General features: G+C 55.8%; 1 protein-coding gene across 2 annotated transcripts; it reads right to left on the bottom strand.

The window, feature by feature from the left end:
- Positions 1 to 1,747: 1,747 nt before the first annotated feature.
- On the bottom strand, positions 1,748 to 22,871 carry NDST1 (N-deacetylase and N-sulfotransferase 1). Of its 2 annotated transcripts, none has more exons than XM_069028864.1 (15): positions 22,796 to 22,871; positions 10,522 to 11,421; positions 9,488 to 9,970; positions 9,185 to 9,272; positions 8,807 to 8,961; positions 7,562 to 7,747; positions 7,057 to 7,185; positions 6,720 to 6,902; positions 6,281 to 6,377; positions 6,009 to 6,132; positions 5,665 to 5,839; positions 5,286 to 5,456; positions 4,335 to 4,444; positions 3,508 to 3,610; positions 1,748 to 3,402 (listed from the first exon to the last, which is right to left on the bottom strand). In XM_069028864.1, exons 2-15 carry the CDS (start codon positions 11,029 to 11,031, stop codon positions 3,283 to 3,285), a joined length of 2,634 nt encoding a protein of 877 aa, XP_068884965.1. In that variant the 5' UTR covers positions 11,032 to 11,421; positions 22,796 to 22,871; the 3' UTR covers positions 1,748 to 3,282. The 2 variants fall into 2 exon arrangements, with proteins under 2 accessions (XP_068884965.1, XP_068884966.1); XM_069028865.1 differs by lacking the exon at positions 22,796 to 22,871 and adding an exon at positions 11,697 to 11,760.
- Between the last annotated feature and the right edge of the window lie 1,001 nt (positions 22,872 to 23,872).

The raw sequence follows: 23,872 nt of genomic DNA on the forward strand, positions 1-23,872 counted from the left end.
GTGTGCCTCTTTGGAGGAGCAGAGATGGGAGGTGGTTACAGAGATGGGGGGATGACAGCAACATTTCTTCAACCTAAATTCATGGCATAGACATTCTTTGATTGAAATAATTCTGATTTCTACTAAGTCTCATTGTAAAGCTGGATTTAAATGTCGAGGCTCAGCAGGCTGTGAAGGTTGGGGACAGCACAGAGTGCTTGGAGGAGGAACCCATCCCACCCATAAACTGCTGAGCACCCCCACCTCCATCTGCTTTGAGGAGCCAGCACAGGAGATGGCTTCCAAGTCATCCAAGAGGTTTCTGTCTTGTCCCCCTGCCCACTCTGCTCCCCAGATGATGGAAGGCACAATATCCCTCTACAGGGGTTTGCATCCCAGCTGTGCACGGAGCCAGGGCTCCAAGGTGTGGAAAGCAGCCATCAGGGATGGACCCAACCCCACAGCAGCTCGTGGGCTGGAAAGCCAGCCCTCACCATGGCCACTGTGGTCTTGCCTGCAGGCTGGGGATGCCAAGGGCTTGGAGCATCCTCATCTTCCCCTCTGGGAACCCCAGGAAGCTGCTGACTCCCACCCATTGCCCCCTGCAGTTCATGGAAGCTCAGACCTGGGCAGGGGCTGCCTTGGCGTCTCTTGGTAGGAGGTTGCAGGACAAGGCAGCAGCAGGGACAGCCCCGGCAGCCCATGGCCACACCAGGGGAGCAGTCCAGGGGCAGTGAGGGTTTGAGCCCCGAGCGGGGATGCTTTGGGGTCCCGCTGCTCCCAGGGTCCTGCTGGCTGCAGCTGTCCAGCCTCTGGCCCTTGCCCAGCCCAGCAAGGATTTTGCCAACTGTGCACATTTTTGGCAGAAGCTAGAAAATATCACTGGTGCCAAGGCGGGCGACAGGCAGGGGAAACAGATCCTCCCTCACACAGGGCTCTCCCGTGGCTGTGGGAGGGCAGAGACCTTCTCATCCTCCCGGGCACCCCATGGCCAGGGCATGGGGCTGAGCTGTGCTTGTGACCCTGTTAATTAACAAGCAATTAATTCAGGACTAAGCTGAGCACCAGCTGGGCCCACCTGGGGCAGGCCGGAGCCAAGATGGAGGTTTTTTTGCACATCATCTGAGGCTGGAAGCAAGCCCCAGACACTGCTTCTTCCGGGGCATGGGGACACAAAGAAGGGAACCATGGTGGGTGCATGGCCTGGACTTGCTCCAGCACGGCCAGGAATTAGCAGCCTCCTCTTCTGGGCAAGCAGCTCCATGGTTCCCCCCGGTTCTTCCCCTGCAGTCCTCTCTCCTCCATCTGGCGGCTCCTTCGGCACCACACATCGTTTGTCACTCCGACAGGTTCAAACAAACCCGTCTGGGATTAATTAGGCTCTGTCTTCGTTTCCTGCAGCGCTTCGCAGGGGCCGGGCAGCGGAAGGCGGTGGGGAGGCAGCAGACAGGCGGGCAGGCTCGGGCAGGCAGGGACTGGATAATGGGGCAGGGGGGAGAAGGTAAGCAGGGATCCCCCGGCCCCCCAAATGCCTGCCCCGGTGCTAAGGCAGTCGGTGCTGGATGCTGTCCCGGGAAGAGAAGGCTGTGGGCGCTGTGCAGCGGGGATGGATCCAGGACTAGAGAGCTGCTGCCACCTCGTGCATGGAGAGCTGCTCCCACATACCCCCTTCCTAACCCCCCCAGAGATGGGCCCAAAGGCGGCCAGAACCCCCAGGGGCAGGACTGGATCATGCCGGCAAGGAAAGACACAAGCAACAACCAGAAAGTAAAACCAGAGCCCCCCATTTATTAGCAGTCGGTTCAACAGGACCTTACATCAGTGCTTGGGAGCCTCCCCCAGCACAGCCCCCAGGGCCCCATGTGCAGCTACAGGGGCTGGGGCTGAAACATCCAGGTGGGAACCCTGCTGCCAGCGGGGCCCCTCACATGGCGAGTGAAACACGTTCACCCCACTGCCCTGGCCCCACTCCGGCAGCATCCTGGGCACTGCATCCCCCTTGGGCAGAACGGCTGCCATCCCACATCCTGCCATCCAAGGGGAAATGTGGGCCCTTTTCCCGGTAAACCCGTGATGGCTCACTCTCGTCTGCCAACAGTTCCCAGGGCGTGGGAGGGGCTGCAGCTCTGTATGGCACCACCAGTACAAAGATGTGTCTCCCACTGGGAAACCTTCCTGTTTCCACACTGACCTTTGTCCACGTCACGTGTAACAACCAAAGAGACCACGTAAAACCCTCGGGGTTTAGGTACAAATTCTGGCACTGAAGAAAAACACCTCCCTGCAAAATGGGAACCAAATGAACACCCCCCCCCACCCCCATAAAACCCAACATTATTAAAATACTTTCATTTTTAATATTCAAGAGGTTTGAAGTTCTCAGCATCCTTCTGATTGCCGTTATCCCAATGTCTGTTCTGTCCCCGAGCTCTCCTCCATGCCAGGGTGTGCCGAGCACCACTCGGCTTTACCACAGGAAACACCACATGTGTACAAGATTGCAGGATGGGCCTGGGAGTCATGAGCATACTGGGACCAGTATGCCCAGACCAGCATGCCAGCCCCTTCTCCTGCTAGGCCACAGTCCCACCATGCTGCCCATGGAGGGGGAGCCAGAGGTTGAGGAGCTTGAAAATGACAAGAGAGATGACAATAGAAATTGTGCCCCAGTCTTTGAAAGAAAAATCCACCTTGTTCTCAGCTTTTCCAAGTAGGTATTGGGGGAATCCAGCAAACTCTCCTGTCTCCTGCCATGGGGCTGATGGCAGGAGTGGGTCTGGGCTCCTCTGTGCTTTGGGTCTCCACCAGCTCCATCCCTCTGCTCCAGCTCAGCGAAGTCACCACCAGTGCACCCAGAATGGCTGGACCAGGACCACCCTCAGACCAGGAGGTGAGGGACAGCTCTGGTGCTGCCCTCGGGCCCAAGGCAGTTGGAACCCATTTTGAGCAGAGAAAGGGGGAAATTTGTGCCACTTCCCTATGCCAGATCAGGGCAGGAAGGGACCAGGAATTAAAAAGGAAAAATAAAATGAAAGAGATACAGGTGTGGGGCAGGTGGAGAGGTGGGAGCACAGGGATTGCAGAGTCAGATCACTGCTCAGGCAGCCTCCAGTGGAGCCCTGTGCTCCTGGGGGTCCCCTCCAAGCCTCTGGTGCAGCCATACGCTCCTGGGGGTCCCCTCCAAGCCTCCAGTGACGCTGTGCGCTCCTGGGGTCCCCTCCAAGGCTCGGTATTGCTGAGAAGGTCCTGCTGGCACAGGGTCAGCCCCGCTCAGGTACTGCTGGGGGGTGGCAGCAGTAGCAACTACCTGGTGCTCTGCAGCTCCTCTCGCAGCCAGGTGGGCAATGTCTGCCCCATTTTGTACAGGAGCTTGGAGAGCTCTATGTTATGGTCCCTGTAATAGTCCCGCAGGAAGGCGCGTGACTGCAACAGGAGAGCAAAGAGGAGCGTCAGGGGGACCAGCTCAGAGCCCGCCAGCCCAGCACAGCCCTGCTCAGGACCAGCCCAGGAGGCTTTCTGCATACTCACATCTGAATCCATCTCAGGGTACTTCCTCCCTTTGCTCTTTCCCAAGCATTTTGTTTTCCCTCCATCCAGAAGCTGACACCAGAATCCTTTCTTTGGATCAAACCTGCAAAGCAAGAGCTCTGCCTCAACCCTCTTACCCACCTCACACCTTCCATGGACATCCTGCCCAGAAAGTCCCATAGGGCACTTCTCCACCTCTGGAACCCACAGCCCAGCTAACATCTTGTCATCAACCCCCTGGTACAACAGGTTCCCCTACAGCTGTGCAATAAGCAGTCCACCAAGCCTCATTCATTGCCCTACTGAGGGAGCACAGAGTCCACCTGGGTTTAACTACCATTTTCTGTGGCACTTTTGTCCGTGGATGCCCTCAAGTGCCCCACAGCATGTGGGTGGACATACATATGGGCAAGCCCTGGCAGAGGTAAATTACTATTTCTCTAGGAGCTCTAGAGGCTTCTCAGAGTGGGGTTTAATGGAAGGCTCAGAGCAAGATGACACCTGCAGAGGTACCACACAGCCAGCAGCTGCTCTCAAGCATGTACAAGGAGATGGAATGCCAGGGCTCAATACCATCATCTGTGCCACAAATGCACTCCTGAACTCTGCTCCAGGAGCCCAGGGCTGCTCTTGGGCTGCCTGGAGTGACCCCACTGTGGTGTCTGGATAGGTCTCAGGAAAAAGCCTGGCCTCATCAAAATCAACAGCAGCTCTGTAGAGAGGCCCAGGGCTGGGGGCTGCTCTGGGGCAGTGCTGGGTGTCCCCTGGCCAACCCACTGCATGGGAGCCATGGCAGGGTGGAGGAAGAAGTTGGGGGAAGGACTCACGCCAGGGTCTTGTGATAATCGATGAAGTTGGTCACACCAAGGAATTTCTGGACTGTCTCCATCACTTTGGCGGGTTCCGTTCGGAGCAGCTTGCCATCCAGCACCAGGATCTGCAAGGAGCAAGGCAGGGTGGTGAGGTGTCACTGGCTCCCAGCCCTGCTCTCCTAAGGCAAGAGGACACCTTTACCATACCTTCAGACATCTCAGAGCCAAATCTGCCACCAGCCTGCACAAGGGCCTCCACTAAATATCAATGTGCCCTGGTGCTCCCTTACACTGGATGTAGGAAAATAAAATGCAACTAAAAGCCAGGGCCAGGACCCACCAGGACAACATCAGAGCTTCTGCTCAGGGCTACCCAACCCACAGGCAGCTGGAATTGCAACACAGCAATTACACTAGCAGCAGGCAACTAGTAAAACTTCATGAGGTTAATCGACAGCGGAAAAATCATTCAGGGATTGATCCCATACTCTCCAGCAGTGCTGCACTGTGCGGGTCACAGCAGGGCTGGCATCCAGCTCCCATTTTCCCTGCAGATGGCTTGAACTATGGGCAGCTTCACCTGCTATTTTTGTCCTGTTCGATGCCGTGGTGACACTAGACAGGGCAGCCCCAGGGGGGTCTGTGGCCAAGACGGTGACCCCACAGAGCCACCCACAGCCCTCCGCCCCCACTCCCTTTCAACCCTGCTGTGACAACCCACACAAGGACATCTTCGTATGTTATCCATCATCAGGTCCCCTTCTAGCACAGCACCTCCCCTGTGCCCCCTCTCCAAGTAATTTTACTTCTCTCCCCATGGTTTTTTAGGTTGCAAGAAAAACAGCTCCCACGGGAGCAACTCCACAGCGGACCTCGGATCCAAGAGCTCTTTCCCCCACATCCCTGCTTGCATGAGGGCTCTCCCCAGCTGCTGCCACTGCAGGACTGGGGTGCTCCCATCCCTACCTGGTTGGCGTGGTAGCTGTTGAGCCAGCGCTCGATGTGGGTGGCGTACCAGCCCGGCACCAGGCAGCGGTTCTGCAGGGTCCGCAGCTTCGGGGCGGCCTCGGGCCCCGCTGTGATCACCTCGTGGAAGGTGTATTTCAGGGCAACCGGGTCATCGTGAGCTCGCTGGTGCTGTCAGGCAGGAACAAGGCAGGTTTGTCCCCAGGGTAACCCAAATCCTGGGCTGCCCACGAGGTGCAGTGGCTTCCAGGCCACCAGGATGTGTCCTCACGCATCACATGTTCCACCAACTAGCGTGGCATCCACATTCACCCCACATCCCAAACCAAGCTCACCATCCCACAAGACTGCGCCATCCAGGGGAGAGGCAGAGGCTCACCTGATACCAGGAGTAGGCTCGATCTGCAGGGTTGATGAGGATGGTGATGATTTTGGCCTTGGACAGCAGGGCTGCAGCTCGCCGGGGAGCCACTTCAGAGTCAAAGTAGTTGGCACTTTTCTCAAAGTAGAAGTCAGAGGTGGTGTTGGAGGGGATGGGGAAGAATTCCATGTACCTGGGGGAGGCATAGCGTGAGGCTGGCAGACAGGCACCACAAGATGTCCCCAGCACCGCTCTCACAGGTAACACCTCAGACACTCAGAAGGGAAATCCCACAGCACCACTGCTCCCCTTCCCAAAGTTATTGGCACTCCCAGCACAGTCCCCACAATGCAGAGACCCACCAGTCGATGCCCTTGTGATAGTTGTGTCCATTGAAGAACTGTATCTCCTCGAAGGTCTCTGAGCTGGGATAGTTGCTGCTCAGGTCCGGGTGCATCCCCAGGAAGAGATAAAGGGCAGTTGTTCCTTTGGACAGACAGATAGAGTTGACATGGGCCAAATCTCCCTCCAAGCTCTGCTTCAGGGCAGGAGGGCTGAGAGAAGCTCTTTGGGAGTGTGGGAGTCCTGTCAAGCCTCCCAGCATGCTCCCAGCACTGAAGGTGAAGGGAAGCACCTGTTTTTTGAGGCCCGATGATGAGAAGCTTCGGGAATCGGTCACAGGTCTTTTCTTTGGACCAAATGTCCTTGTGCCGTTTGTCTTCACAGGGATCCTGAAACACAGCGTGGAGGATCAGAGACAGAGCAGCCTGGATGGGACCCCACACCACTGCTCAGCCCCTCCACCCTGAGCAGACACACGGGGAGGCCACCCTGCTTGGCAGGCAGGACAAAGACCAGGCTTATCTCCAGGTCTACAGGGCAAACCCCTTCCTGGCACTGCCTGCAGAACCAGCGAGAGGTGAAAAACCTCTCTTCCCACTGCTTACCCAGGGAATCAGAGGGAAATCCAGGTTGGAAGCTACCTGAGGTTCAGAGCAGGGCCAGCTACACCCCACTACCCTCTCCCAGCACAACAAACAGGGTCACTCCCCCTACTAAAGGCACAGGGGTACCTGCCACAGCGGGTCCTTCTCCTCGGAAAAGATCTGGAAGTATTTCTGTGCCAGCTGCACTGGGGGCAAGGTCTGCAGCTTCAAGTTGGTCCAGGAGTTGAGGAAGCGGACCAGGTGCTTGAAGGTGTACAAGCCCAGGCGGTCGTTGCCGTAATTGGACAGATGGGTCATGAAGATGCTGATCTGAGAGGACAGAGCAGGGGTTAGAGGAGCTTCACCCAGCAACCATCTCATGCATCTCATCCCACCCTGGCTGAGGACACTGGGGACATCTCCCACAGCAGTGCCAGGACAGCTCTGCAGGACACCTGTCTGTCTCTCCCCGGGCAGTACTTACAGGGTTCAGGAGCACAGTCAGGAACAGTTCACCCCCATTGATGATTTTGTCCAGCTCACTGGAGCCACCAGGGTATTCATTGTAGAAAATAGTGTGCGTGAAGAGGCCACAGGTTTGCCGGGGAAGCACCTGGGGCAGGAAAAAAGATATGGATGGAACAGGCAGAGGAGCCAGGGCAATGAAATGGCCCCATGGTCTCCAGGCTTCCAGAGCTGGATCTCCTTCCCTTCCCAACAAAAGGAGGGAACCAGACCTCAACCCTTCAGAGGTCAGGACCAGTTACACTACTCCTCACCATCCTTGACTTGAAAACATACACAGAAGGGAAGGATGTGAACAGATGGAAAAGCCAAAAACTGTCCTCATACAAGCTTCACCCATGCAGGATGAGCAAGAGGGAACAACCCCCTCAAACTGGAGCTGAGCAGAAACCACCTGCCGAGGTTCTGGTTTTGCTGGGGGAGGCAGGAGAAGAGAAGCACCAGAGACAGAGCTGGGCACCCACCATGATGCCATTGTGGATGAAGCCGCGGCGGTAGCGAGCGGGTTTCAGGTGCGGATATTCCTCTGTGCTCGTCACTCTGATGGACCAAACCTGCTTCCAAGCCTCGTACAGCTGCACATGGACGGGGTACACGCCCGAGTGGTGGGGGGCCACAGCGTACCCCATGTCAGTGGGGATGCCATGCTCCTGCAGAGAAGAGAGTGGGGAATGGGTGACTGTGGAGACCCCAAAATCACAAACCAATCCCTCTCCATTCCCAGTTACAAACTGTCTAGTTGTGCCTCTGGAGAGCAACCAGGGAAGGGCTCTGCATCCTCTCCTAAGCCTGACTGTCTCCACAAAAGGGAGCCCAGGAACAGCCATGCTGGGTGGACACCCACTCCTCTGCTTCACTCAGACCATCCTCATCCCTGTCCTCTGCTGTCACCCACAGAACAGCCACAGCCAAGCTGTTCTGTGAAGAATGAGGAGATACAGTTATATAGGACTGCAGAGCGGTTTATATCAGTAGATACAAAACAGCCTGGAAATTCTGGGCTGGAACACTGCCCATCCTAAGTAGGAAAGGTCTGGTCTAATTAAGCACTTGTAATTATCAGATAATAAATTCAAGTTAGTTTGAAGATCCCTCTCTCTTCGGCCAAAGGATCCAATTATTAATAAGTCTGGCAGTTTGGATTCAAGACAGCTGTTGATCAATCACAGCATGAACTGGTGCCAGTGCAACACAAAGGACAACCCAAAAGGACAGAGAACCCCTGAGCAAGCTGAAGGTCACAGCCTGCCTTTACAACCAAACATGTCCCTGCCAGTTCGGCCTGTAGAGGGAGTTTCCATCAGCCGGAGCCTCCCGGCACAGCCACCGCTCCAGGATCCCACATCATCACCCAGCACAGATTCACACGGTGCCAGGCTAAGCATCCCCATGGGCTGCACCCTCTGCATCCCCACGGTGCCAAGCCAGGTGGGCACAGCTGCAAGGCACAGACAGGGTCTCCCCTTGAACAGCCACTGGGGCAGTTCACTGCCACAGGAACAAGTTGGCTGCTGCAGATAAATCCTTTGGCTCTAGGTACTAGAGCATAAATGGATTTACCCACAGAGCTGCAACATGAGGGACATGACTTAATGTCACCAGGTCTCTCTGCTCCAGCAAGCAGGGGCTTTTCCCTGGGAATCTTCTTTGCTCCTCTTCTACCATCCTCCCCTCACCACAAGCAACCCCACTGGCAGCATCTTACTCACGACAGCGAATTTCTTGTTTAAGGTCATCTGCTCGGCGAGAACTGACTGGTTGTGGAAGAGGTGAGGCTGCATGTGGCTCCACATGTGGGGGAACCACCAGAACTCCTTCACGTAGGACAGCAGCAGGTCATCACCTTCATCCTCAGCATCAGTACCTGTGGCACGACACTTGCTGTCACCACCGAGCATGGAGAGCTGTGTGAGCAGCTGGGGCAGAGGGAGGGGCAGCCCCTCTTGGTGGCCAGGTGATGGAAGAATAGGGTGGGATGCCTAAGGACCCTCCTGCAGCCCCGAGAGTACCCTCTTTGAGCACCAATTGGTGCCCCAGCACCAGCTGTACGGCACCCACAGGAGAAGTGGTGCCCTTGCCCTCCTCACCTGTGTGGAAGAATTTCCCTGAGTATCCCAGGTTGAAGGTGAAGTTCGGGATGTGGGTGCGCAGCTCGTTCTGTGTGTCAAACAGTGCCTGGGAGGAGGGAAGAGAAAGCAAGATGTCCTCAGCTCATGGCCTCAGGGACAGGTGCCACATCAGGGCAAGCACCAGTGTCCCTGAGAGCTCTGCAGAGTGGCTCCCAGAGGGACAGGGGAGGCTCTGAGGGCAGGAAGGTTCATCTCTGGAGCATCCCTGAGCAAGCACAAGTGTCCAGCTTTGCCCACCCAGCCAGGAGAGCACAGACGCACCTTGACATCTTCCACCTTCATGCGTGTGCCCTCCTTGCCCACAAAGATGTCATCGATGTCCACCAGGATGTAGCGGTCAAGGGGCAGGGACAACCTCTTGCCCGTCAGGAAGGAGACAGAGTCCACAAAGACCAACTTGTGCAGCCAGAAGTTGAGGTTGTTGCCGAAAAGCACCCTCTGGATGCCATCGTGGAGGCCCAGGTCCTGCATCACAGTGGTGTGCAGTGCAGCGTCCACGCTCATGTGCGGGATGGACTCGGCCGACTTGGTCTTGGCCAGGAGGACAGGCTCGTAGGTGGAGTGGTTGGACTGGAAGACAGTCCAGTCCTCCCCGGGGAGCACACCCTTCTCCACCTCACTGGGGCATGTGATGTAGAGCAGGGGCGACTTGGGGTTGATGCTGCAGTCCTTCAGCGCCAGGTTGGAGTGGAGGAAGAGTGGGAAGCCCTTCAGCTGGGCACTCAGAAGGCTGTTCTCGTTGGCCTGCATGGGGAAAATGGGAGCTAGAGGAGATGGGACACTGAAACAAGGCAGGGGCTCACAAGGAACACTAACAGCCATGGCAACAGAGGCAGTAGCTCACCGCCCCCGGAGAACTGGGTTCTGGCTTCCCCCCGCTTCCTCTCTGGAGCATGGGGTGCCCTCATCCCCCTCACACACTCAATCCTGCTCATGTCCTATGTGCAAAGTGTCCCATGGCTGGGAGCCCTTGGCAGGAGAAGGGCTGCAGAGCAAAATACCTATTCATGCTTTTGGCAAACCCCAGCAAGGGTCACTGCTGGAAAACACGTGCTAAAAACAACTGGACTGATCCCAGAAGTGTGGTTTTTCCCTCAAAACCTCCAAAGGCCACACAGCCCTTCCAAAGGGAGAGAGCTAAGATGGTGCCCTCTGCTAGAAGCTTGTGCCCCACACCAATTTCATGCTGCTTGCAGAAAGCATGGGGAGGGCAAAGTCCCTGTGGGGCAGCAGGACACCAGGGCTGACACCCAACCTGGCAGTGGGATCTTGGTTTGTCCCGTGTACCCCCTTACCTTGAAGAAGCCGATGATGCCCACGCCGTACTCCACGCAGTACTTGTCCAGCAGCTCCCGGTTCCAGGCATCCAGGTTGACATACTTGAGGATGTTCTCGTAGATGATGAGGGCAAAGCGTCCCCGGTCCTTGTCGGTCAGCGTGGGCATGTCCCCCTTCCCCGGGGCAATCTCTGTCCTGTATTTGAAGCGACTCGACTCCAAAATGGCCACAATCTCCTGGCCCAGCTGGGAGTAGAGGCTCTCCACGAAGACCAGCACCAAGGGGTCTGTGCGGGAGGAGTCGGCCACCTTGAGGGTCTTCAGTGGCAGCAAACGGGAAGGGGCAACCTTGGGCTCGTCGCAGTCCGGCCCCGCCACGTCCCCAGAGGGCTCCAAGCCCCTTTTCCACCCATATAAATAATAAGCAGAGACGAAAACACTGAGCAGGCAGAAGGCAAAGAGCAGGAGCAACACCACCTGCGGAGAGAGCTGCCAGATACCGCGCCGGGCCCTGGCCAGCACAGTCATCCTTGCATCCGCTGGGTGAGGTGGGGCCCCTCTCCCCTGCCCACCCCCTCCCCTCACGAGCCCCGGGGAGGGGAAGAAGCAACTAACCAACCAATAAAAAATTAGGTAAAATCAAATTGAATACTACTAATAAATTAAAATACTAGCAGGCTGCCTGTGCAGGCTCTCTCCCCTCCAGCAGTCGGGCGTCCCTCGCCGTCTGCTTCATGTCACCATGGCAGAGGCACCGAGAGTCCCCTTGCCGAGCCGAAATTCCTGTGGTGATGGCAGCAACGGCAGCAGCAGCTCCATGGCCTCAGCAGGGCGAGGGGGCGGCGGGCAGCTTCGGCATGGTTCGTGGTGGGAACGTTGGCATGGTGGATCCCTGGTTCCCCGGCTCCACACAGCGCCCTGAGAGAGAGAGGTGGGATGAGAGGGCAGGGACGATGCCAACGCTGCCACTGTTATTTCTGCCAGTGTGACAGCCCCAGCAGAGTCCTCAGGAGCTCGCTGGCATGCCAGGGCTTGCCACAATAACGCTGTGAGCTCCCAACAGCGCCGGGGATGGAGTGGGAATGCAGCACACAGCCAAGCCATGGGATCCTGGCTGTGGGTGCACCTGGAGTGCAGGTGCATCACCAGGTGCTATGGAGAGGAGCCCCCAGCCCCCTGTGAATCTCTGGTACCTCAAGCAGCTGGAGAAGCAGCCCTATTCCTCCCTGTGCCCAGTGGGAGCCACGCTGTGCCAAGGAGAATGGGGGGAGGTCTGAGCCCCCCATGGCCCAGCTCGGCTGGCAGGGAGCGACATGGGCAGCCTGCCAGCCAGGCAGCTCAAGGCCGAGCCAGGAGCCGCCAGCCAAGGTCACCGAGATGGGCATGTGGGAGTGTCCACGTGGAGCCAAAGCAACCTTGGGAATATTCTTCCCTTCCCTGTGAAAGGCTCTTTTGAAAAAAGAAAAGGAAAACAATGAGCACTGCTTGACAGGAGGTGAAGCCACCTGGGGGACAGACTGATGCAGCTAATGTGTTTAAGGAAAAAAAGTGGCTTGCAGCACTGTCCCCAAACTCCTACCACTGTTGGGGACAAGGGCAGGAGTCCCTGCTCCTCCCAGGGAGAGCTCCCTGTGTCCTGCTCAGCACTGCGGCTGAGCACCCTCCCTGCTGACACCAGCCGGGCTCCTAACAGGATTAAACGTGGCCGACTGAGCGGCACTGTGGATTACAGGCTGGGGCTTGGCAGGGTAATCCTGTCATCCCTGCCCTTCCCAGCAGAAACTCCCACTCCAGGCAGTGCTTCCCAACCCTGCCGACATGGCACTGCTTCAGCCAGGCCTCGGTAGGTGCTGCTGGCAGCCAGTCTCCTTCCAGCCTCCACCACTGTCTCCTCCTTCACCATCTCCATGACACATCAGCAACTCCCCTTGCCAGCTGTGTGGAACACCTGGGTTTATTGACTTGTAATTTATCTTTGTGCACATAGATGATCTCCAGGCATGACCAAGAGAGGATGCACCTTCTCTCCTCAACCCCTCGAGGCGTGTCCTGCCTGTTCCACCTCACACCTTCAGCCCCTCCGGCATCTCTGGGACAACAGAACAGCCCTGCTGGGGTTTTGGGACAGGGCTGCTCTCCAGGTCTGTTGATTTTAAGGATGTGCTTGCGCAGAGGGAAGCTCCCCTGCCTGCTTACAATCCCTAGGGATGCAGAGAGCTGGAAATGCATTATCCAGCACCCTGGCTGTGCCATCCCACTCCTTCTCCGTTTCTTTCATCTGCCAGGAGCAGTGGGTACTGGCAGCTGCATTCCCACAGTGATAGGCGGGCAAATGGCAGCAGTGGGTTTGATGCCAAGCACCAGAGCCAGCACCTGATGGGCAGGACCGTGTGTCCATCCATGCACCACCCTCCATGAAACAGGGAATAGGGCTCTGCACCTACATCACCTGCCACTTCCAAGGGCGCTTCATTAGCCCATTCTCTCCTAAGAGCTTTTAATTACAGTACTTAATGACCAGGCTTTGGAGACAGCATCTCTGGCCAGACGCCGGCTGAGTCTCCCCAGGCTGCCACGTCAAAGCCTGCCCAGGGCAGGGGGCCAGCACCGGACCCCCGGAGCAGCCAGGTGTGAGCTGGGACTGGGACAGGCAGCATCCCGCCTCAGGCACCTGTCAGTGTGGCAGGAAGCAGGCAGGAATCCTGCTCTGCTGGTTCACTGCCAGAGCAAACCCTCCATGGGGAGGATGCCAAGGGCTTTGGGACAATGCTGCAGGGTGGGGATGCTCCTGCCCAGGGCTTTCCCCATGCAAGTGGGTGCTGGCTGCATCCTGCCCAGCAGACCCCTGCACATCCCTGGCACTGGTGGGAGAGCTGACAGCTCATTGCCGGGGAAGGAAGCAGGCTCATGACCAAAAGCACAAAAGAAGTCCTTGAGACCAACAGCTTTTCTAAAACAAAAAGGGAAACAAGATGGTAAAATTTAAAAAACCACAAGATCTGGCAAGGTGACAGCTGGGGTCAAACTTCCTTTTAACCTGATTTTTAGACGCTGCTCATGTGCCTTTTAAAACCACAGTGATTATTTAAAAGGCACCAGCTGGAAATGTCAGCCTGAGTCCCACACACAAGACCTCAGGCCCCAAGAAACGAAGCTGGCAGGCTCCCATCACCAGGTGGGTGCTCAGCCACAGCCACACATCAAAGACCCCGGGAGAAAGGGCCCTGGAAAATGCTCTTTCCTCATGAGTTTCTGAGCAATGCCCTGGAACAGACTCCGCTGGAGAGGAGGCTCAGTGAGGAGGCTTAGCCACCATGCTCTTAATCCGGCTGCCCTGACAAACACAATCAGCATCCAAGCAGCTTCCCGGCGTGGCTGGGAGCCCAGAGCACCCTGCGGAGCTGGATCCGACCCCAGGATGGGCAGGGAGCGCAACAGGGGACAGGGAAGCCCTTTACTATCAGCTTTACTAAAGTACCTTTGCTTCTTCAAATCTAAGAGAGCTGCAGGAGGAAGGGAAAAATGGTTCAACAGCTTTTCAAAACCCACCCCCCAGTGCAGTTTGGGGACAGTGGTTTCTCCCTGCCCAGTTATTTTCCACAAATACTCCCTGGGGAACCACTGCACCCCAGAAAGTCAGGGAGGCTCTAGATGAGATGAGAGGGAATCTCCTTTAGTGGCTTACAGCACTCTTCCTTTAAATACCAGTGAGATTTTGCCGGGATGCAATGGGAGGATTAAATATAAGCAAGGAAGTGCAATCAGATCCAGCGGAGAGGGAAGAAGGGTCAGTGATCCCAGAAGACAACCACAGCAGGGTCTGATTTACTGGGGGGTGGAACAGGTCTGGCTGCAGGTGCAAGCAGTGAAGATCAGGCAGTTCACAAGTCCCAGCTGTTGGATAAATCAACTGTCCCAAGCCCATGGCCCAGAGATGGAAGGTGAGCTCAAAACCACAGGTGTGACAGAGTAAGAAATTGCTCACACATTTCCCTCGCACCAGTTTGGAAAAGGCTGAAGGGAAGAAGCAGCCATCCACCTTCATGCAGAAGACACTCCAAGATTTTGTTCAAGAACCTTGGCCCCTGATTCTAGTAGCTTCCAAACCTCCAACATTCAACCCATAGAGATGAAGCCACATCCCAAACATCACAGCCAGATGGGTAACCCTGCTCCTCTCCTGCTGGCACCCTTTGGGTGGGCACCCCTGCTCCTCACTCCTCATCATTGCAGGGAGAGACCCACCACTGCTGGGTAATCACCTTGTCACCACCACGCCAGCTCCACTTCTCCTTGTAAGCCAGCCCTGGGGGTTAAGCATGGATGGAGGAGGATTTAAAGGCAGGATGCTAAATTGCATTGCACAGCTCAGCGATTTGCAATCACTCCTGCTCACTCCAACACTTCCCCTATCCAACCACTGCAGGGAATATGGATGGATCAGCCCCACCTACACATCTGCTGCATCTCCCACTTGAAGGCAAAACGCTACTGGAAGGTCTAAATTTGGCCAGGCTGGAACTCAGGCCCCCAGCAGGCAGACAGTGCTTATCCAACCCCACCTTTTGTCTTTCCCACACCTCACACACCCTCACCAGTATCCCCAGTGATCACCAACTGGTGCCCTGCAGCCCTGGGAATCAGCACTACCTGTAAAAGATGCACAAAAGGCAGCCAAATTATTATTAATAGGTTTAAGTTCCCTCTAGAGGGAATCCCCTTCACTCACTGGTAATATTTAGAGGGCTACAGATCTAAAACCACTGAGCTAAGCACATCCTTAGAGAGAAGATTAATGCCATCACATTATTCAAGAGACAACTGCAAGCTCAAGACAGGGGAGGTTGCTTTGAAAATGAAAAAGTAATCGGCATGAAAAAATGGCCTTTAAACACCCACCTCTGCACCGCCACCTTTATCAGCTCTAAATGACAGTGATCCCAGCTACGACTGGAAACATCTGCAGACAGCTGGAAGCACTGGCAAGGGAAAAGAGCTATCTCAGGGTGCAAAGGACCACTGTCTGTCCCTGTCCCCATCTCCTCCCTCCCCAGCCAGGGCTGCACCCACTGACCAAGAGAAGGCACAATCAGGAGATGATCTCCTTTACTGTGGTGTGTGGTGGTGTGATGATCCCACCAGCATGCTCCTGGAGCTGGGACACAAGCCCTGCACCACAGGAGATGAAGCTACAGCAGCCCAGGAAGAGGAACCCAGCATGAAAACTTCAACCACTACAAAATCAGGAGTTTTTCCTCGTGATCCCCATGTCCTGACAGCCTGGGTGAGCCTTAGGATGGGCCCAAGAGACTTGGACAGAGGAGTGATCTGTATGGACATCCATTTGCCTCCTGCCAAGCTGCAAAGCCAGGGTGTCTGGGCAGATGTCTTGGGGTGACGTTATGATGTGTATCCCATATCGCTGCCTATGCCCAGAAATTAATTTTTGTGCCTTTCTATGCCTCTAAACTGAGCCTGAGAGGGCGAAGGAAAAAAAACTGAGCAAAACTTTCTCAAAGCAGGAGAAGGATGAGGAGCAGGCAGAGAGGGGAAAAACACAGAGAAGGACACAGAGGAGCAGAAAGGAGCTTGTCCCCATCACCCACTCGCCAGAGGTTTGGTAATGCCAGATAAGGAGGGTCTTATGTGGTAGATTACACAGGCTGTTTAAGCACTTTGCAAACAGTAGTTACAACCTACCAGGGAGAAAAACACCCTGCTGTGGGAGAGGGAGATTCCCAGTGCTGCTTTCCTGAGGACACCAGCCTTCCACCAGTGCCCAAGAGGTGCCAAGTTAAAAATGGACAGTGGCAGCCCTAGCAGCTGACCTTGAAACAGGCAGTGACAGGCAGTCCCTGATGCTGCTCCCACTTCAAACCCACCTGGCTCGGCTTCTCCCCTTCATGCACAGGCTGGATACGACCAAACACAAAGGAGTATCGGGAAAACTCATCCATGATTTATAAGGTCTGGAGAACTTCCACCCCAGGAGGACTTCAGCAGGAAAATCCTCCCTTCTTCTCAGCTCTTTTTTTTTAAGATCTGATTTATAGAGCCTGGCCTGAAATGAGCAGTTGGAGCATTCACCTGGATTGCTGAACCAAGCTTCACCTTGATACCTCTCTCCCCTCTGGAAATAAACCTCTGGCTCTGCTGCCCACCCCCTTCCTGCTCCTAGGGGAAAGAAACCAGTATGAGCAATGAGCCCAGTGAAAGTGGTTAAGAATTTTCACTTTTAAAAAGTTATTTTTAGTCAAAGTGTCCAGCTCTGGAAGAGGAATTTTTCACCCAGAAAGCCCTGTTAGCACTTCAGTTTTACTGTGAGAGATAAAAGTAATGTTTTTCTCAGGTTTTCTTCAAAAAAACAATCATGAGAACAGTTCACTGCCTGCAGAGGGATGGAAAAGCAAGGTTCTGTGTGTGACATGTATATGCTGAATTTTTAGGGGAGAAAAAACCTGAATAATTTTTTTTTTAAATCCAAATCACTATAAACTGGGTGAGGTTTCTGGAAGGCCATGATTAAAACTCTTCATGGCAGAGCAGCTGGCAAGCCCAGCTGGAGGGTGTCTAAGACTAGTTCTAGCAAACTCCACATCTTAAACCCGCATCCCAAGGTCCTGTCCCTACTAATCACCATCTCCCACCCCTTTCCCCAGCCCTGTCAGTGAGGCTGTACAGAGGAAGCCTTTGCAGAGGTCACCCCATTTCTGATCCTGGGGCACTGGTGGCTCCCACCCTCCTTGTCCTCAGCATCCTGATCTGGAAGAGCACCTCTCCATCTCCCAACACCCACATGAAACCAGTCTCCTCTACAAACTAGGCCAGCAATTAGCAGCAGCCATTAGCTTTCCTATGCCCCAGGGACACTGGGTTGGGCAGCTGATCCCTCAGCACCAATGATCCCCAACACCATCGCAACAAAACACCCCAACACCCCACAGCCAGGTTATGGTTCAGGTTATGCCGCTGCAACCCTCTCAAAAAAGCTGAAGCCCTTCACAGATGACTCCTCCTCAGAGGTATTTTTTGTCCTTGAATGCTTGGGAACAGCCTTGGAGCAGAGCTTGGGGAATTCTCCCAAACCTTAATTGAAAGAGGCGCTTAACGAGGAGAGTTTCTTTTGTCTGTTAATTGAAACAGGTTCTTACCGACAAAACTCTCCATGAATTTTAAGTGGGTTCACAGGGGGAAAAAATCCACTCAATGAATTGGGTTTTCCTGCTTCGAAATGTGCCGTGTCGGTTCCTGTGGCTTTCCAAGCACCCAAGAGCCTTTCTGGATAACTGGGGCCTGAATCCTGAGTATTTTAAAAAGAAAAAGGACGAGGGGAAAATAATCTCACATGCATTTTTATATTTCACTGGAGTGGCAGCCTGCCCTCTCACAAGCAGGTTGCACAAGGACTCCTACCCAAAAAAAGACAGACTGAAAACCCCTCGATGCCACATTTTGCTGCCTCTGACAATTGGCTTGGCCACACTTTTCCTGCAGAGATGCTGGTCCTGCCATGAGTGTGAGGGTGACACTGGATCTCAGAGACCCTCGAAGCAGCAGCGATTCCCTGTGCTCAGCCACGGCAGCACTGCGAGCCCCATGGCATTGGCCGGCTGCTTCCTTTTCTTGACAGCTTCTTGAGAGCAGAGGCATCCTGCCACAGAACTGCCAGCTGTTCTGGGGACCACAGGCTGCCCTGCGAGTGCTAACCCAGCCCCAAACCAGCGCTTTTGCAAAGCAGAATCCATAAAATCACAGCATGAACCAGCTCACAAAGAGCAACCGACCCCCACCAGCGCCCACATTCCAGAGAAGTCCCTACAAGGATGGAGCTGCCGCCGCCTCCTCCCAGGGGCTCCCTGGGATGCTACTGTCAGACCACATCCATCCTGCCTGATGCCCCAGTGCTTTGCTGAGCTGCCTCTGACCTCCACTTCCCTGCAGTCTGCCAGGACAGGCGCTGCCAGGAGCCCAAAGCACCCGCAGGGCCAGGTGCTGGCAGCCAGTATTGAATTAGAAGTCAGAGCAGTCCCTGCCGTGACGTGGGTGTGCTCCCGCCATGGCTCCCGGGGTGGCAGATCCTTTGGGAAGGGCTGGGCAGCACACGCTGACGCACAGGCAGGACGCTTCCAGGGCCAGCATGCTCCAAGGTCATGACTGGGCCAGGCTGGAGGTCAGATCTTTTATTAGACCAATGGACACAGTTGGAAAAAGCGACACATTCTGGCCACGCAGGCATTCCTCAGGCCCAAGAGCACATCTGTTTTTTCCTAAAGGTATTAGTTAGGCTAATAAAAGACATTACCTCTGCATGCAAACTTTGTCACCCTTAAAATGTACCAGAGGCTGCAAGGCTCAGCAGCCCAGGGAAAACACAGGGAGCAGGAACAGGCACAGAGCACAGGGGACACTTGCAAGATTAGTTTTGTTTTCACCCCTAGAACAGCACTGGCAAAGCCCACACTTGCCCCCAACAAGCACAGCTGCTGCCTCTTGCCTCCCCTATTTTCAGATCCAGGTCTGAGGCTGCAAGAACCAAATGGCATGTCCATGGGAAGTCTGTTGCTTTGGTTTACCTGCTCCAGCATCAGTCCTGTCCTCTCCTTCTCCTCTGCAGGGGCTCCAAGGCAAGCAAATGCTCGAGGAACCAACCTGCCATGCTCCACCTGCACTGACTCCTTCCCTCCTGGCCTCAATCCCACTCTCCAATGTAAATCCACGAGACCAGCAGCGTACCAGCACAGCAAGGGATGGATCAAGGCCAATGGAGGAGACTGAAAATGGCCTGAGCCATGTGTCCAGGCACTGACAGCACTTGCAGCTGCACTTCAGGACTATGCAGTTAACACTTTTTAATGCATCCCCTTTCTTTAAGAGCTCCAAGCCCTGGGGTTGCAGGGTTGTACAAGGCTGTGAAGGTGCAGCTGGTGTTGGGAAGGAAGGGGAATACTCAGTGGGGTGCTGACAAGTAGCTAGATGGTATCTGGGTTTTGCCAAGGCCAAGGCATGGGAAGCAGAGCCAGGAGAGCATCAGGCTACCCCATGGAGCAGGGACATCCTGGGGGCTGTCATCCTTCCTAACCATACCCAGAGCTATGGGGTGAGACACACATCTCCCCATGTGGCAGAGGGAGCCGAGCCAGACACCCCTCACTGTACATCCAAGCCTCAACATGCCCAAGCTCAGAGACTGGAAACACTTCTTCCCTCCTTTACACCAGTGAATGTAAATTCCAAGATATTTTGGGATCCCTAGCAGAAGTAGGACAACAGGACAGAAATCCTAGAAGAGAGCCTTGATCTCTCCAAGACAATCTCCATTTCCACAGCTTTGACCAGATCAGCATCAGAGCTGAACTTGGGGTATGCCCACCATAAATACCAGGGCAGTTCCTCTTGGGATACCTCCCATTAATGGATCTCTCGACCTTCATAAACCCCTTTTGGAAGGCTTGTACCACCTGAAGGTAGTGCAGAGGATTCTGTCCCCTTCCCAGGGCAAAAGACTGCAGCAAGGTCCTGCTGGTTTTGGGGAGGACGTGGGAAGCGAGGTGCTCCCAGCCCCCTGGCCACCAGCCACAGTCACACGCAGGATTTACAGCTCGATATTGATTCGTCTTCTGCAAGCTCTGCCATTACAGTCGGTGGCTTTTGCAGGAAAACAACATGAATCATAAGTTACAGGCCGCCATCTCTCCATGTCCGCAGGGTGTGACTCATCCAGCCCTTCACGGGTCCGGCATGAGGGCTGCCCTGCTCCTCCACACCTGGGGACAGGCACAGAGCGGGCACGGGGGGCACCATCTCCCACTGGCACCTGGAGAGTGGTCTCAGCCCCCGAGGTTTGTAGGATGGTCTCCAAGAAAGCAGCATCACACCTTCCCTCCACTCCCCATGTCAAGTTCCAATATCACCAACACACACTTGACAATGGCACAAAGCAATGCCGCCAGAAACACGCAAGGAAGTCAAGGGCTGTCATGACGTCCTGAAGTTGGAATGGTTGGAAACATCAATGAGATAGACTGGAAGCCCCTGTCCTCTGATGCCATGAAGCAAACACAAGACTTGGGAACTTAATATCTTGCTTCCTTTGTCTTGAGTCCTAACCTTATTCTGGCAGGCTCTACCTCAACAGCCAAAATAAAAACACAACTCATTAAGGTACATCTTGAAGGCAGAATTACACAAAAAAACCCTTTTAAGCGAAACCCTCCAAGACCCTGCCCCACACACAAAAGAACCAAGAACCAGCTCCATCTCCAGTAGGCAGTCAAAAGCTGGCCAAGATTGGATACTTGGTGGGACCACAGCCCTCCATCCTCAGCCCAGCACCCAGAGATATCCCAAAAGCAAACCTGCTCATAAAAGCCTGTGGAAGGAGACGGGGTAGGTGCTGATGGTGACACTCTGCAGCAGGGGCACACACGGCTGTGCCATACTTCAGCATGGCACTGTACTGAAGAAAATATTAATCATTCCCTCTTCATTCCAGCCTGGGTTTTGACTTATGAGGTGTCTTTTTCCTTCAGTTTAAATAACCACCAACAGCACATTAAGTATGTCCTGTTCTACAGTACTGACAGAGCCACACAGGAAGGGGGGAAAAACCCAAAACAACCTGTAAGGGAAAGTCTGTTTGCCTGGGATGGATTTTCCATCCCCATCCAAACAAAATCATACCAGACCCACCAGTTTCCCAAAGGCACAGGAACTGGGAAAGGGTTTGTGTGTGTGAGCTTCCCCATCAGCATCTGTGTCCTGTGCCTGCAGCTCCAGGTTGGAAGGGACAAATTTGGGGGCTGCAGCTGGTGGGGTGTCATGGCATGTACTGGGGCTGAGCAAGGTGACCCTGATGGGTGGCATGGGGAGGTCCTAGCTTCCCCATATCCACACATGGATGCCCCAGCCATGGAGTGGCACTGGGAAACATGAGTTTCGCCTTCACTGTCCTTGCCCAAAATGAGCACTGACACAGGCAAAGGGAAGATGCCCGGCCATTCTGCCGGAGACCAACAGCATTGGGGTTTATTTTCCGGCCATATCAAGTCCTGCACGTTTTTTCTATTGTTTAATTTCCTTCTTCTCCACCCACGGCAAGTTCACTCAGAAGAGGAACTTATTTCCTATTGAATTTGTCCTGGTTGTTTTACTTGGAAAAGGACAGCTTCCTCAGCCCTGGTCCCCATGTGCAGCCGAGGGGAGCAGGCATGAGGCTGCTCACCTCCCCATCTTCACCAGCCCAGCTCCAGTAAAAACAAATCTCGAGATGTGAGTAACAAAGATGCTGCTTTGCTGCAGGAAGAGCTGCTGTTCCAAGGCTGCCGGTGACAAAAGGGCACTGCAAGGTGCCGGTTTCCCAATCCTGTGAGCACCACCGTTAGTGGGAAGACAACCATCCCCATAGTGTGCTGTGGCAGCAGCTGGCTGGGATCACGAGACGGGAGAATCCCGGTGCTGTGATGTGACTGCAGTGCTGGGAGGGAGCACCAGCCTCGATGGGGAGAAAAGCCTTCCAGGTGATGCCAAAGGTCGCCCAAGATGGTGTGCCTTCTGTGCCGCCGGGAATCAGGGGCTGCCCCCATCTGCGGGGGACAGCCTGCCTGTGTGGTGGTGAAGGCAAACCCAAACGACTTGGGAAGATTATACACAGCTATGTACGAGAGGCCCAGGAGCTCACCAGCGGCGGAGAAAATGCCAGGACCTCTTCCAGAGAGGGTGGTGAGGTGCTCCACAGGAGCGCCCGCCAGGCTGGGCAAGCCGCGCCATGCACAAGGTGTGCACCTCCAGACCGGCTCTGGCCGCGCTACCCTGGTGCTCCGGTCCTGCGCGATTTTAGCTACCACCACTCGCACTCCTCGGCAGCGGGGACGCCCCAGGCCTCGCACCCCGCGCCTGGCGCCGTGCTGCAGCTTGGCCTCGACTGCTCCTCGGCGGTGCCCGGCAGCGGCGGGGCGAGGGCACCCCCGGGCACCGCGCGGCCTCGCCGCCTCCTCCGACCCCCATGCGGCGAGACCCCCTCGGCCTGGCGGAGCCGCGGGACGGCTCGGGGCGGGGGGCTCCCCGCCGGACCCCCGCTCCACCCGGCCGGCTCCTCCCGAGGGCACCGGGCCGGTCCGCCGTGGGGACGGGCGGGGAGAGACGCCGTTCCCGGGGGACGGGAGGAGCCGCCGGGCCCGGTTCCCGGCGCAGCCCGGCCGGGGCGGTGCGAGGCCCGGCGGCCCCGGCCCGCGCTGCCGCCCGCCCGCTCCCCCGCCCGCCCTTTGTCTGCGCCGCCGCCCCGCTCGGGCCGTACCTGCCGCCGCCGGGCCCGCTCCGCTCCTCTCCGCTCCCCTCTGCCAGGCCGCCGCCGCCCGCTCCGCCGGCCCGGCCCCGCTCGGCGCGTCCCGCCCGCCGCCCGGGCAGGCACCGCCCCCGCCGCCCCCCGCCAGCACCGCCCCGGGGGCCGCGCGGGGCTCCGCGGCTCGGCCGGAGCCGGGGCTGGGCCGGGATGCCGCGGATCGCAGTGCCGGGGGCAGCGCGGGGTTTGGGGCTGCCCCTGCCCCACCTGCCCTGCCCAGCGCAGCCGGCGGCTCCTCGCCCCCTCCGTGGGCCGGGCGATAATCCCGCGGCGGGAGGGCTCAGATCCCCGCGCCCGGGGTGCCTGTGATGATCCATGCGCCCGGCGATGCTCCCACCAGGGCCCCACATTCCCGCTGTTTCCCGGGATCAGTACGATGGGGTGTCCAAAGGGTACAGCCCAGGCTGTGTGTTTGGTGTAGCTGGGGTGTCAGGTTGATGGCTCCTACACAGAACCTTTTCATCCTTCCCCCAGTGTGCACACACCCTTTGTGACAGATTTTTAAAGTCAGTCAAGCCTGAGGTTGTCCCCAGCCTCCTCCCCATCCGCAGAACACAGATGTCGTTTCAGGGTGCTGGTATCACACCGTTTCAGCTTTTCCTCCCTGACTTCAAGATAAGCTCAAGGGCCACATCCAAGTTACTGGCTGGCTGCCTCCAACCTGCATGCACACAAAATTCCCTTCATTCCTCAGAGAGGGGGAAAATGAGCTGCTCTACTCCTGCCCTGCCCTCGGAGGCTGCTGGGGGCTGGCCGGCATGTGGAGACACACTCCGGTCCAGAGTTAATGACCCACACGAGCCACCCAGGTCTGTCTCACTGCTCGTGTTAGAAGGGATGTGGTACATTAAGACAAGCCTGTCAGGTTTCGTGTCCAGCCCATGGGGATAAGTTTCATGTTCAGCCCACAGGAATGAAATGTGGCAGAAGGTCTGCTGGGTTCAGTTTAGGCAGCATACTCTGGGAGAGTTTCCGACTGAACAAGAGTCGAGGAAGCAATTTCAATCAAATGGAACAAGCAGATAAACAAAC

This window comes from Aphelocoma coerulescens, chromosome 13 (genome assembly GCF_041296385.1).
Source record: "Aphelocoma coerulescens isolate FSJ_1873_10779 chromosome 13, UR_Acoe_1.0, whole genome shotgun sequence".
NCBI classification, from domain to species: Eukaryota; Metazoa; Chordata; class Aves; order Passeriformes; family Corvidae; genus Aphelocoma; species Aphelocoma coerulescens.

What these genes read in the sequence shown, in the direction of transcription:
- NDST1 (XM_069028864.1), bottom strand. Translation starts at nt 11,031, where the DNA reads ATGACTGTGCTGGCCAGGGCCCGGCGCGGTATCTGGCAGCTCTCTCCG. An exon ending in TAAACAAGAAATTCGCTGTC is followed by an intron (nt 7,748 to 8,806) that starts GTGAGTAAGATG and finishes TCTTCTCTGCAG; the next exon opens with GAGCATGGCATCCCCACTGA. An exon ending in TCATCCACAATGGCATCATG is followed by an intron (nt 7,186 to 7,561) that starts GTGGGTGCCCAG and finishes TTCCTGCCCCAG; the next exon opens with GTGCTTCCCCGGCAAACCTG.